The 14,791-nt window shown below is 42.0% G+C and overlaps 1 protein-coding gene across 1 annotated transcript in view; it reads right to left on the minus strand.

Annotated features, from left to right (window-relative positions):
* Window positions 1–390: 390 nt before the first annotated feature.
* The window catches only part of dedd (death effector domain containing), a 45,127-nt gene continuing 30,726 nt past the window's right edge, over window positions 391–14,791 (minus strand). The window contains exons 3-5 of the mRNA XM_049581742.1: window positions 8,652–8,756; window positions 8,353–8,490; window positions 391–3,383 (exon numbers count right to left, since the gene is read on the minus strand). Coding sequence (XP_049437699.1) covers window positions 2,977–3,383; window positions 8,353–8,490; window positions 8,652–8,756 — 650 coding nt within the window. The 3' untranslated portion in view covers window positions 391–2,976. The remainder of the gene's footprint in view (window positions 3,384–8,352; window positions 8,491–8,651; window positions 8,757–14,791) is intronic.

Here is a 14,791-nt window from a genome sequence, read left to right on the forward strand (position 1 = left end):
AATTTTGAGCTTCATGGCAAAGGCTGTGAATACTTATGTACGTGTGATTTCTTAGCTTTTTTTATTTTTAATAACTTTGCAAAAAACTCAAAAAACAGGGTGTGTTGTGTGTAGAATTTTGAGGAAAAAAATGAATATAATCCATTTTGGAATAAGGCTGAAACATAACAAAATGTGGAAAAAGTGAAGCGCTGTGAATACTTTCCGGATGCACTGTAAGCGAGTTTCTCACATGCAGCCTTCCAGAGATGTTTAACGTTAGTGTCACTATGTCCTGGATGACATCATCAACTTCAGAGTTACCTTCTACAATGTCCAGAATGTCAGATTTTTCTTATCAGTCCTGTTCAAAGCTTGGTGGTGAGAAAGACACAGCGGGAAAAGCTCCGCTTCAGTGATACAGTTTATTTTCAGATAACGTTACATACATCACATTTATTTTCACTTGCCTAATTTTACAACTGCATGAGGCATTCACTTGCCTGAACACAGAGTTTACTTGCCTGAACACAGAGTTTACTTGCCTCAGGCAAACGTTAGTGTTGATAAACCAAAAAGGAGAAACAGAGGAACGCAGCTGTACTAGCAAAATAACCATGTCATATTGTGGTGAATTTTATTACAATCCCACAATGGTATCGAGACATTTTTATCATGATATCACGATATACTGAATTTCGTGATATCACAACATTTTTCTCGTGATATCATGAAATTCAATATATCGTTACATCCCCACTAATAACACATGATTAATTAGCTGTTAATAAGGGTCGACATGGGGACACACCACGAAAACTACAGGCAACTGTTGGCCACACTGGGCTCAAAGACACACAACAGCGGACTCTTGGCTGGGTATATCAGGAACTTTTAATGTGCACAATTTCTGCAGCTTGCTGACACTTCAATGCTTAAAAACTGAAAGGGTGAAGTTACTCAAAAATAACAAGCTGTACGGGATGAATGTGTACTGGTCCATATAAGCTACTGATATCCTGAAAACTTTATTACAGCTAAACATTATTTCAGATAAGCTGAGTATTGTATCACCAGCCTGGTTGAAATCTTGCAGCCTGCAGAAATACAAAAACATCTCCAGCCGACAGTGCAGCTCCTATAGTTTGAAGTGAGATGGGAGATCTGCAGCATGAATGTGCAGCCACAAAATCTGCAGCAATTGTGTGGGGCTATCCTGTAAATATGATGCAGAATCTCAGAATCTAGTCTCCCACACCTCAATGAATCCATGCTGTGAATATTTCAACTTGTTCAGGGAGCCTTTCCAGAACTAGAGGGGTATGCTTCATAAAGTGGCCACTGAGTGTATTTTACTGCATAAAATTAACATCAGTAATACTGTCAAACCTAATGTCTTCTGTTAATCCACCTCATTCCATGGATACCAAAAATAAATGAATATAAATCCACATGTTGGTTAATCTGCATTTCAGACTACACTGTAAAAATGGTGTTATGCCACTAAAAGCACATTATTGTATAAGATCAGTTCTAAACTGTAGAGGATTAACATGCTAAATACCTCACTATTATGCTGGTCCGCATAGTGCTAGTTTTTCTTTGTCCAAACCTTATTAAAAAAATCCCCAATCACTTTGTGAATGCCTGTGTAGATGCCTCACTTCCTAAAAGAAGGGGATGTAGCTCAGAACACCTGTAGCTGCTTCTCCAAAACATCCAACAGGTTGTCAAGCGAGTGGATGAAGAAGTGATTGCAACACTTTCTCATACCACCTTTTGAATATGCGGACTCAACTACATATTCATCCACCAGGAAGCATGACTTATCCCCAGAGAAGACTGCTGAGGATTTAGCAAGCTTGAGTTCAACTACAGCTGGCTAAAATATCTTTAACATCTTAAAAACAGGCACTGTCAATTATTTTAATTTGTTCTGGCATCTTACTACCTGCACAACTTAGATGACTCTACATACAATGGCTGTGATTTTCATCTGCTGTCGATTAAGTTCAGTGTTATTTCATGAGTGAGATGGTGAATGAGCAGAGGTACAGGCTGACAGTGAAACTGGCACTGATTTGAAAATCCAAACTAATTTAAAACACCAGAGAATGACTCACTGGATATGATTCGACACATCTGAACAATCCACAAAGTTTGAAATATTGGCAGTGACTGAAAAATTTAAATTTTACATAAGGCCAGAATCACAATTGCTGGTAACGAGCCCTGTTGTAAAACAAAGAAAAATTGTGAAAACAAATCTGAGACAAAATGACGTTCACGATGGCCAAATACGAGCCAGTAAAAAAAAACAGGCTCTGCAAGTGTTCATCTCAACAGACAAGAAACTCTGCAAAGTTTTGGGAAAGCAGGATAATAAGCTGGAAGAAATAGAAAAACAAATTATAATTAAGTCAACCATGGTCTGTGCCTTTCTTTAACACACTGTACAGAACACTTACTTATTGGTTAATCCAATCAATCTGTAATATACCTGAAAAACCTGGAAAAAAGATGAACCAGTTTGACAATAAAGTACAACTCCCACTGGGAGTAATATGTCAGTGTTACGCATGTTTACTGTATTGAAAAGAACTGGATTTTGAACTGAAAGGTGGTGAAGAGTATTATCAGTTAACAGATGTGTTTCAATGAGCTAACATACCAGTTAAAGTTAATGCACACACGAATCAGCATTCTCCTCCTTGAAGAAAATGACCAGTCTAACATTCAAAATAATGTCAACCTGTATGCTCCTACTTCTTTTTGCTAACATAGTTCCAATCAATCACCCCGCATGCTACTCTCAGGGGTGCCAAGTAGATATCCTGACCTTAGCGCTGAAGGAATCAATGTGGTGGATAGGAGTCCTTCAGTTCCTTGTAGGCACACACTTCAGGCAGCTCAGACGACACAACCACATCTCACTCTATTCCCTGTGGGGGAGGCGGAGCTGCATTCCTCCTGTATGCTACCGCCTGGAGAGTGGGTCTAAGATACAAAGTCTTTGCTAGCTCCTGGTGGGCACCCTCCACTTGTGACCAAATTACGGAGCAGTTTGCGTCGACCAGCCTGGTAGTCCTCCTCGTCAACATTGACCAAGAGTTTTATAGCTTCGTGGCCCACAGCCTGTTTTAAGGAATCTGTGATAAAGACCCCTTTAAGGGCCTCTAGCAACGATCCATTGATGTAGTCCCTCCAGAAGGCATCCAAGTAGGTGAGCTCAGAGAACTTGATGTCACAGATGATGGAGCCCAAGTCTCGGGATTTGAGAATAGTGTTTGCCTGGTTGAAGCGCTCAAATTGTCGCTCCACCGCCTCTTGCTTGTTGGAGAAGACATTGCCCTGAAGCGCAGACTCATGCTGGCAGTATTCAGCACGAACCCGGAGGCGGATATCTGAAAGGGAGAGAACAAGGTTACAGTCAAAATTATCAACTGAGAGCCCTACTCTGAATACCAGAATAGGATGTTAACAAATTAGAACATGTTTTCAAGACTGAAAGGACAATCTAGAGGACACTTCATCATGTTTTCTCCACAGTAAGGACAGACAAAAAAAATGCCTTAAATGTTTCAATAATGAAAAGAGGAATCTTGCATATTTTCATACTTCTGCACGTTTGGTCAATGCAGGGTACCCCCAGGGTTCTCAAAGTGAAATTTAAGAGTTTTTAAGGTAATTTTCATTTTTCCCATCTGCAACATTTGGGACCGTTTTTCAAAGACTGCCACTGCAGAGTGCACACACATGCATGACAGGACCAACAGAGTCTAAGTTTCAGATATTAAAAATCCGAATACCAAGTGACAGGCTCAGTTACAACTCTCTTGGGGGTTCAGACAGCAATACCTGTCCCGAGCTGCACTCTATCCACCATCCCCTCTTCCTCCTGAAGAAAAAATTCAGCTAATGTACGTGTAATCTGAACTACATCACATCAGAAATGGTATGATACATGCGAAACACACAAATGTAGCATATCCGGGGTTTGCAGAAATGTACAATGCCAACATTTTGCCAAACAATGCCAAAGATAGCGGACAGGAGGAAAAGACCCCAAAGGTGCTGGCATGGGCTAGTAACCCATGGTAGCAGTGGTGAGGCCTAGCAGCCTTATTACAACCAAAATTAGCTACAGCCAACATAGGGAAAATACCCCAAGAGTCAGCGAGAGCAGGGGTGGAAGATGACTCACAGGTGGATTACACGGTAACAGACATTGGAACAGACACGACTATGCATTGGCTCCGTGACTCAGTGAAGGATAGGGGCACGGACCTATCCACCAGGGCTAGAATTAGCAGCACTCAGGGCAAGGCGAGCGCATCTGTAGAGGATAAAAGTAGCACAGTTGAGAACAAGATGCTTCAGGTTTGTCCGTGTGGCTGGCCTCAGAACTCATCAGGGAAAGAAGTGTGTGGCAAAGAAAGGGCAAAGTAGCCGCATTGATCAGTACTTCCTAAGAAGTCAGTCGAGTCAGTCAGTCCAGCAGCAGGTAGAAAACCACAGTTCGCAGGATATCAGTAACACTGCCACTGAGAAGGAGGAGGAGGGGGTAGTAAGAGAGGATGCAGGTGACACTGAGGGCAGTATGCCAGTCAGAGAGAGAACCATGGGGCAAAAGGTTAGAGTTAGATGGCCTAGGGCAAATGACAGTAAAAAACGGGAGATAGTTAATAGAGATTTGTCAGTAATCTTAAGTAGGCTTAGAGGAAATGCAATAGAAAGGTTAGAAAAGATGGGAGATATAATTTACTCATATGATGTAGAGAGGTTTGGGGTGCATGAGAGAAAGAGGAGTGAGGGGGTACAGTCAGGTAAGTCTAGGCGGCAAAGAGAAATAGAGAAGTTAGTCAAGGAAAGGAGACAGTTAAGAAAGCAGTGGAAAAAGGCTACAGAAGAAGAAAGGAAGGGAATTAAGGTGTTGCAAGAGGAGCTGAGAAGCAGGCTAGCAGTTCTTAGAAGGGCAGAACATCTCAGGGAAAAGAGGAGGAAGAAGGAACATGTAAGGACAGGTTTTTTCAGGGACCCTTTTAAGTTTGTTAAAGGATGGTTCAGCCAGGAAAAGGGAGGGCAGCTCAAAGCAGAAAGGCTAGAGGTTGAAGAATATTTGAGAAATATATATTCAGATTTAGAGAAGAATAGGATAGTAGGTTTCCCACCCGATATCCCTCCATTAGAAGGGATAGAGCATGAGATGGATGTCAGGGCGACCTAGGTGGAAGGAAGTTCAGGAGGTGGTTAGGCATGCAAAGGCTTCTTCGGCCCCAGGGCCTAATGGAGTCCCCTACTGGGTTTATAAAAGTGCGCCTGATACCCTTAAATTTTTGTGGAAACAGCTAAGAATAGTTTGGGAGAAACAAATTATACCAAGAGCATGGCGTAGGGCAGGGGGTGTCTTCATTCCTAAGGAGAAGGAGTCTGTGGACCTTAGCCAGTTCCGGATGATTTCTCTCTTGAATGTGGAGGGGAAGATTTTCTTTAGTGTAGTTGTGCAGAGATTAGCTAGGTACTTAGAAAGGAATAGCTTAATAGATACCATGGTGCAGAAGGCAGGAATACCAGGTTTTTCAGGGTGTTTAGAGCACACTAGCATGATCTGGCACCAGATTCAGGCAGCGAAGATTAACAAAAGGGACCTGCATGTAATATTTTTAGATCTTGCAAATATGTTTGGTTCAATACTGCATAGCCTCATTTGGAGTGTGTTTGACTATTTCAGAGTGCCACAGGTAGTTGTCAACTTAGTGCAAGCATACTTTCAGTATATTAGGTTGTGTCTAAGTATGGTAGGTTTCAACAGGTTGGCAGAGGCTAGAAATCATGGCAGGGTGTACAATTTCTCCATTAGCATTTACTATGGCGATGGAAATAATCATCAGGGCTTCTAAGTGGGTGGTAGGTGGAGAGAGACAGAATGGGTTACATCTTCCACCAGTTAGGGCTTACATGGATGACATGACATTGGTGACCACAACAATGCCATGTACAAAGAGGCTACTAGAGAAGGTAAATAAGAACCTCAAGTGGGCCAGCATGAAGATCAAGCCTAGTAAGTCTAGAAGCATCTTGATACATAGAGGGAAGTTAAGTGACAGGAAGTTTGTCACAGATGATGAGGAAATCCCAACAATTAGGAAAAGTCAGTAAAGAGCTTAGGTAGGTGGTACAATGTAGAGTTGAATGATGAGGAACAGGTGGTGAAATTTAGAAAAGTTGTGGCAGAAGGATTGGATAGAATAGATAAATCAGAACTTCCAGGAAAGTTGAAGTTGTGGTGTTTGCAATTTGGGCTATATCCTAGGTTAATGTGGCCACTGTCAATTTATGAAATTCCAATTTCCGTTGTGGAGAGAATTGAAAGGTTGGTTAGCTCCTATATTAGGAAGTGGGTGGGCGCTCCCAGGTGCGTAAGTAGTGTTGCATTGTATGGAAAAGGGATACTTCAGCTACCAGTATCTAGTTTAACAGAGGAATATAAATGTACCAAGGTCAGGACAGAGCTCTTGTTATCTGGGAATAAGGACGCGGTAGTTAGGAGTGTGGTTCCAAATCCAACCAAGGGGAGGAAGTGGAACCCAAGATCGGCAGTTCAGGAGGCAGAGGCAGCTCTTAGGCATGCAGAGATTGTAGGTAATGTTCAGTGTGGCCGGGGAGGCCTGGGGCTTGGCTCAGGCAAACCGGTATGGAATAAAGCAGGTCTCAAAGATAAAAGAAAGCTGGTCATGGAAGAGATACATAGACAGGAGGAGCTATTTAGGGGTGCAAAGGTAGTGGCCCAGGCTAAACAAGGACAGTGGTTGAAGTGGGAAAGTGTAGAAAAGAGGAAGCTTAGTTGGAGGGACCTGTGGAGTATGGAGGAGAATCGTATTAGATTCCTGGTAGGGGCTACATACGATGTACTACCAACCCCCCAGAACCTAAAACTGTGGGTAAATGAGGACCCTTCATGCCCATTGTGTTCAGGTACCGCAACCTTAAAGCATATTTTGTCAGGCTGTAAAGTTAGCTTGTCACAAGGCCGATATACATGGCGACATAACCAGGTGTTGAAATGTTTAGCTGCAGGCATCAAAGCGAAGACAGGTGAATTCAGAAGGTGTTAAGGATAGGAGTTTAGCAATTCAGTTTGTCCGTGAGGAGAGAAATACAGAAGGGATAAGTCAGTAAGGAGGCAAGGGTGTGGCCGCCTAGAAGGTGCTTGTGATTGGGAAATGCAAGTAGATTTAGGGGAAAGCTTGTTGTTCCCATGAAATAGTTTTTACCAGGCATAGGCCTGACATAGTGTTGTGGTCAGTGAGTCAACGGATATTTTATTTCATTGAGCTGACAGTTCCTTGGGAAGACTCAGTGGAAGAAGCCTATGAAAGAAAAAAGCTTAGATATGCAGACTTGGGAGCAGAAGCTGAGCAGCGAGGATGAAAAACTAGAAGTGGGGTGTAGGGGATTCATAGCAAGATCAGCTGTCTCGCTCCTGGGGGAACTCGGAGTGCGGGGACAGAGTTTGAGGAAGACAGTGAAGGAAATGTCAGATGAAGCAGTTAGATGTAGCCAATGGATCTTGAAGCGAAGAAATAATGTCAGTTGGGGGCCAGCAGGGGGAACTACTAAGCAGGGTACATAACTCCTTGAGATCAGGTGGAGAGATCCACTTCCACTCAGGAGGAAATCCAGGAAGAGGAAGTATATTTAAGTGTGGGAGTTGCCTATTTGAATCCCTTTTGTTTGAGACCATGCTGCAAGGTGAGTGTGTTTGCTGATTCTGTAAGTTTATTTATCTCCTTTAACTTTAGCTTATACTGTAGTTATGCTATGTAGCATGTGAAATAGAGTACGGTGAATGTGCTAGGAAAGGTAGTATCAGCACTGCTTCTACCTGGAGCTTGCATGTACGGAGCCTGGGTTTGGTTGAAGGTGGCGGTGCTGTTTGGGCTGAGAAAGCCATGTGTAATGTAAGGTAAAGGAGGTTATTGGGTTGGTGCGGGGAACAGTGAGACCTGGCATTAGGGGAGTGTCTCTGGGGCCAGAGATCACTGTCTAGCCTCCTGGAGGTGTCTTGGTACCAACTAGACGAAACACTGGTGAAAGGAGGTTCTCACCCGATGACCCCAAAGACATGTTAGTTATCACTGCTCACTGGTCTGTATAGTTAAGCCTTGCCATAATAGTTTATCATAGGGCTTAGGAGGTTATTCACTGAGTGCTGATCCTTTCTCTAGAGCACAAACTTCTTGTGTTTATTTGAATGAATAGTCTGGTGACAGGCCTGTCTAAACCAATGTAACTGGACTTTTTTTTCCCCCCTATAAGCTCTTTCAGACCCAACAAAATCAATGATCTCTCTCTACACGCGTTTCCTTTTACCACATGTTTGCTTCTCTCTGCAGTCAGCTGAGGAATGACTTCTCCTCCGTTTGCGGTTTGGGACAGGGGGAGTTGGCTTTGTTCGCGGGGGGCCCACATGAGGTCCTGACGGAGAACAGCAGATGACTGGCTGAGGACCTAGAAAATGACAACAGTTTTAACATTAATCAAGCTCTTGTGTCACAGCACACAATGCCTTCTAAAGACATTCTTTTGCCTGCATTAGTCATACTCTGATCCTGCAGACTGAATAAATAACAAGTGTAAAAAATAACCTGAACGCACACACAAACACCCACCTGTTCTACTGTGAGGCGCAGTGTCCTTGCTCTGTACTGCTCCCCTTGGTGAAATGTAGCGCACTGATGTCTCTTCCAGGTACTTGTCAACAGGGTCTGGGCACACTGAAAACAAAAGTTGATTTCTGGTGTTATTTTTAACTGCAGTGCTAATCATCACATTCATGTCAGTGGAATACATTACAAAGAAGGAAGACCATGTCAACAGTTTTCTGCACTGCTACGGTCGATACATGAACCATCACCTTAGTCAAGGGCACACAAGCCCGCTGACAGGGGGATCAATCAGTAGAGATGAACCCAGGCCAGGACCTGAGAGGAGGCAAGGCAAAGATCTCTGCACTACTGGTGTTGCAGGAGTGGGTGTGGATGGGGGACCACATTTAGATTATTTTGTCCCCCTATCCGTAATTCCTTAAGAGTTGCCTGAGTACTTAACAACATGTTAATCATGTTATGAAATGTTTATCAGTACTGTTTTTGACAGAAAATAATGGTTTACTCGAAAGTGAAAATGTAACTATCAAGTGTGCAAAAAGTACATTTCAGGGCTCCAGGGTGACCTACCCTGGAAATCCAGAGTTCTCGCAAGAGCACAATTTGAATTTGCTCAGCGAGTCACTCTGGCAATCAGTAATGATGCTCATTACCTATGCCCATGAAACCAGGCTGCATCAATCACATCATTGTATCTGATATAGGCAGGCCAGAGGCGAGCTAAACAGATGACGACAGCCCTGCGACGACGAAGTCCGGAATCAGTCAGTAAACATTGCAAGATGGCTACGGATGAACACCAGTTGTTTGAAACGGCTTTGGCCGCTACAATGAATGAGTTAGACTTGGCTTTTTCTCTAAAAGAGGAACAGAAGACGGCGCTCGAGTCTTTCCTTTGCAAGAAGGACGTTTTTGCTGTTTGCTGACCGGATACGGCAAGAGTCTAATCTACCAGTTAGCTCCACTGGTAGCTAAGCGTATACATCACCCCGTGTGTTGTTCTGATTGGTTGTAGTGTTATCCAATTGCGTGCAGTCATATTAACAAATGCATGCTTGGTGCCGCCCCTCGAGTTGGGCCATTTTCATTACTCATGGCCAGACCCTAAATCTTTCTAGATTTGTGTCTGGATTTCCAGGCTCCGAGTGACCATGTGCAACCAAAAATCTCTCAGTTGCAATTTAACATTTTCATTGGTCTTGCCAGTGTGCCCGACGTTTATCAAGTCTGTCTGTGTCTAGGGTATTTTTTTCCCCATCTGCATTCAAAAACCAAGAATTACCACCTAACGGTTGTATGCCTCCTTGAAGCAGTCACACTGCAGTTAGTTTACATCCATGCATGGCCAAACTCATATGTAGCCATGATGGCTGACAATAGGGCTGGGTTAAAATAATCGATTCATCTGATTCAAATCGATCTTCACTGGAACGACCCGATATCGACTGGTAAAATCTGAGATCAATTTTTTAATATACACTTTTTCCCCACAGATGTGTGAAGCTTTAAACCCATTAATCTCACCGGTAGTAAACGAGCCGTGGCGCTAAGTTATGAACAACTGTAGTATTGAGAAGCTCCAATGTTACCTGCTCTTTTACCTGTAACCGTTAGATTACTTTTTTACATTTGGGTGTAATTTATTATTGTGCTTCAGCATCTGCTCCTGCTGTCTGTGCATCCTGGCTGCTGCACCACTTTCATGCACATACACAGACACACACAAACACGGAGTAGAGATGCCACGGTGGAGACAGAGAGGTGAAGAAAACGTGAGCTGATGACAACTACGCTCGTTACTGAGTGCAATAAAACCTACTCAAGGAAAAGCCAATACAGCTGTTTTGCAACATGTAAAAATGTTTTTAAAAAAGTGATATTTCAATCTGCTCTGTCCACAGTCTCTCATCCACCACTGCCAATATTTTGTTATGAACAAGCACAGAACGCTTTGGTCTATTTTTTTTTTTTTTTTACTATGACTCATATGATATAGGTTCATGTGCTTTGTGTGCATCTTAAAAAGTCCGGAAAATTATGAGCTGGATTACATGTTATGATGCTGCACACCAGTAAGAAACCAAAATGTGTAGCTCTGCAACTAAAGATTCCTTTAATTATTGATTAATCTGTCTATCATACTCTTCATTAGCAGTGTTGGGTAAAGGTTACTTTAAAAGTAATCAAAGTACATTACTGCGTTACTTTCTAAAAAAGTAACCAGTTACTTTACTGTGTTACTCCCTGAGTAAAGTAACTCAATTACTTTAAAAGTACTTCCAACGTTACTCCCTGAGAAAAGTAACTCAAGCACTTTTAAAGTACTTTTGAGTATTTTACATTTCCTATTGGGCAATGAACCACAGGGCGCTAAGCCTACATTTTTTGTCTCCAAAATTAAAGTTATGGACCTTCACTGAGATCCAGTTCTCCCATCACAGCCATCACTTTGACCAGTAGAAACACAGAACGATCTGCTGCCGTAGACACCTGTATGACAACAACAACCCAGCATTTTTAATATTTCCTCTAGGGATGTTACCACACAGAGTAAAAGGGGGAAATGATGGTGTGAAACAGCAGAGGCACTTTGTCAACCTGCTGAGTTAACGTTACTGTCATTAGCATCAAGTTAGTAAACAATGTTACATCCTCATGGTCGGACATAAAGTAATAACATTAACAAATAGCGGCAGAGCTTTTACTCACCACAACTGCAGAGGCCACCAGCTTCATTTGAAACAAACTACATTATAGACGGTCCATTATTCATTAATTCCTCTGTGTTTATATATTTACTTTTATCCGCCCCGTTGTCTTTGTAAAGTTAACATATCACACCGTCATTTCAAACTCAACACTTGTTTCAAATTAAAATGGAGCTCCTGCCATCTGCTGATGCTTTTAGGTGACTACAACAATATGTCGGCTGGCACGAACAGACACAGTGACTCAAAAAATAGTAAAATTAAAAATAGGACAAGAATAACCCGATGACATCACACACGCCGTGAAAGACGACTGGGGATAATTGGTGAGTACCAGCGTGTAGTGTGTACCAGGCATAATGCAAGTGCTGAGTCTGAAATATGTCTGTCAGTGAGTCCTACTCCACCTATTTAGACTCCACCGTAGACAACGGCAGCATTTCTCCGACCACGTAGCGAGCCACAAGCTCCGTGGCTTCTTTCAGACTGATAGGTTTAACGTTATCTCCATTATTAGAACCAAACGACAGCCGTTGCTGTTTCAACGCTGAAGGACCAGCGTTCTAAAAGTAACGGAAGTAACTGATGTCTTGTTTGAAAATGTATTTAGTATTTGATTACTCAAACAGCAAACTAACACGTTAGGTTATTCGTTACTGCAAAAAGTAATCAAAGTACTCTAACGCGTTACTTTGTAACTTTCTGACATTAAACTTACAAATTTACAAGAAAATTCTCTGAGATTGTTAGTTGTTTTTCTCTCTCACTAATTTATAACCTAAATCTCAAAGGATATACAAGGTTTTTTCTTGTATATTTGTGATTCTATTTCTGCTTGTTTTCCCCTCTAAATGTTAACCCTAACCCGTATTTTTTCCTGGACAATGTCTTGTTTTGAGATTCAGTTAACTGTCATAGAAAAACAAGAAAATATTCATATCCGACAAGCTGAAATCACAGTTTGGACATTTTTTTCTGTGAAGAAATGACTGGAAACAATAAATCAATAATTAAAATAGTCAGCTCTAAAAATGTGTTCAGACTAAGTTGTAAGGTTTAGTTCCAATAATAAAGAAACAGTAGATATACTGATATGTGTAACTCAGTGGAAATGGATGTGACTGATGTTCTGAAACTAAGGGTCATCCTTGGTGATGACAGTGCTGACAGGCTTACTTTGCCCTCTCGTCCTGACACTGTAGATGCCCTCATATTTGAGGTCCAGTTTGAAGACCCTGAGTTTGACAATGCCCTATGCAATTTAGTTAACATGGAGGACCTACCACCATCCAAGGCAGCCATTAAGTTAGTTAGATTAGTTGAGTCAGATCGGAGTTCAACCAGCGCAGGTGACACTGTGTTACTATCTGATGACATAGATTCACCAGAGCGGCAGAGATGGCCAGCCATCTTTGTTGTTCCAAACTTCTCATACAAGATGGAGTATACTCTAAGAGAAGGTAACTCTGCATTTGAGAGAGAGAGGGGAAAATGCTCAAGTTGACCAAGGATCAAAAACACAACATACTGGAGGTAATGGCTGCTGAAATGTACAAGCATAAAGCATATCCTAGCGCACAACAGGTTGGCGTGGCTGCAGATACTCTGGTGAGGAAACACCCCTGTCTGAAAGATAAAAGTGAAAGATCTCAGGGCTATGAGGATTGGCAGAACAGCCTGAACTTCAAGATGGGCAACTATAGGCACAAACTGAGCAGGGCTGGCATAAAGGATGTGGCTGTGAATGCAGGAAAGCAGGACCTATCCAAAGGGTGCAGCATCCAGGAGCAGTATCAAAAGACCCAGAAGAGGGGAAGTCAACTTCCTTCCTAATTACCCTCATGGAGAAAGTAAAGACACACTGGAGAGCCAGAGGCTTGAGATGATGGAGCAGTTCAAGAGGTCATCGACAGAAAGAGACATGGTTCTCATCCATCAACATATGCAACACACCTTTGCACTCCGGCGAGAAGAAAGTGTGACTACAGCTCCTGCCGTTGTCGAACTAACAGACAGATGGCCTGCGCTCTTTAATGAAGCCCAAGTGAGTAAAAACTTAAAAATGGCACTTAATGACCCTCAATATCAAAGTAATTATTAGAATACATTAGTTTAATATGATATGCCTATTTGTCTTTGAGAACAACAATTTTATTACAATCTTGCATTACTTCTATTTTCCATGCAGCTCAGTGAATTCCACAGGATCACCAATCAAAATCTGCCATTTACCTTCTTTGCTGCCCTTGACAAATACACACCTGCTGATACACCAACTGCTGAAGCTCTACAAAAAGTGGAAGACTGGTAGTTTTGGTGAGAAGATGCAGGCAGTGTTGATGGCGTATGAGGAACAGGTAACTTTAATTTTATTTTATTTAATGTATTACAATGAAGTTGAATGTGAACAGCGGTTCCTAACATCTCCCTATGCATTCCTTGTCTTCCTTGTGCAACAGGACAAGAACAACATCAGTGCAGCTAGAACAGCAGCCCTGGCCGGCCTACCGCTGTACTTAAAGGAGGATCCATTAGATGTCTTCAAAATTTGCAAGGTATTCCTGTGTTCTCTGTTTTCCATTAAGTTAACATTCCAGCGCTTGAGGTTCAGGTTATATACATTTTTAAAATGTGCTTAAAAATCAGCTCTCCTCATATACATGAAGACTAGATTATTTGATTCCAATTTTGGAGCACAAATTATAAGTTAATAAAATAACTGAGCGTCATAGATTACATACTCGTGTATCTTTCAATTTGTCTTTATAGCTGATTGGATAGTCATATATTTTGTTTGTGCTCTTTCAAACTCTGAAAGGAACCTTAAAGGGATAGTTCAGCTTTTTGAAGTGGGGTTGTTATGAAGCACTAATGCATATAATATCAGTGTATCTCCACTGTAGAGATGCAAACAGCAGCTCATCACCACACTGCTCTGAACGGGATCTGAGATGGTTCAGCTAAAACCTATTTTAGCCAGATACAAACATTTGTTCTTTGTTTTTTATAAAGCTTTGATTTGCATTTGATTTGCAAATCTAGAAGACTGATGTAGTAATGCTTTCTTTTTCATTGTTTTCATAATTAGCCATTAGCCTAAAACCTGATGATTTGTATATGTACACTTGCACTCCCTTTTCAGGATGAGTTGGAGGCAGCTCAGGAGGGAGCAGTAGCTTTGGTGGCATCGGTCAATGAGGAGGAGGAACCTTCTGGAGTTCCCTTTGAAACCCACCATGTCTCAATCATCCTCGAGGATCAGGTTGTAATGTCTCAGAGATCATGGGCTGATTCACTGGTGATTTTGTTTGGACTGATGTATGCTCTTCATTTGAGCTACCCCGAGAAGCTAAGCAGCTTCTTTGAGTTCATCCAGGTTGTCCCTTGGATCTTGATGATGGGAGGAAGCGGCTCAAACCTAAGTTACAGGCCTTG

This window comes from Epinephelus fuscoguttatus, linkage group LG7 (assembly GCF_011397635.1).
Source record: "Epinephelus fuscoguttatus linkage group LG7, E.fuscoguttatus.final_Chr_v1".
NCBI lineage: Eukaryota > Metazoa > Chordata > Actinopteri > Perciformes > Serranidae > Epinephelus > Epinephelus fuscoguttatus.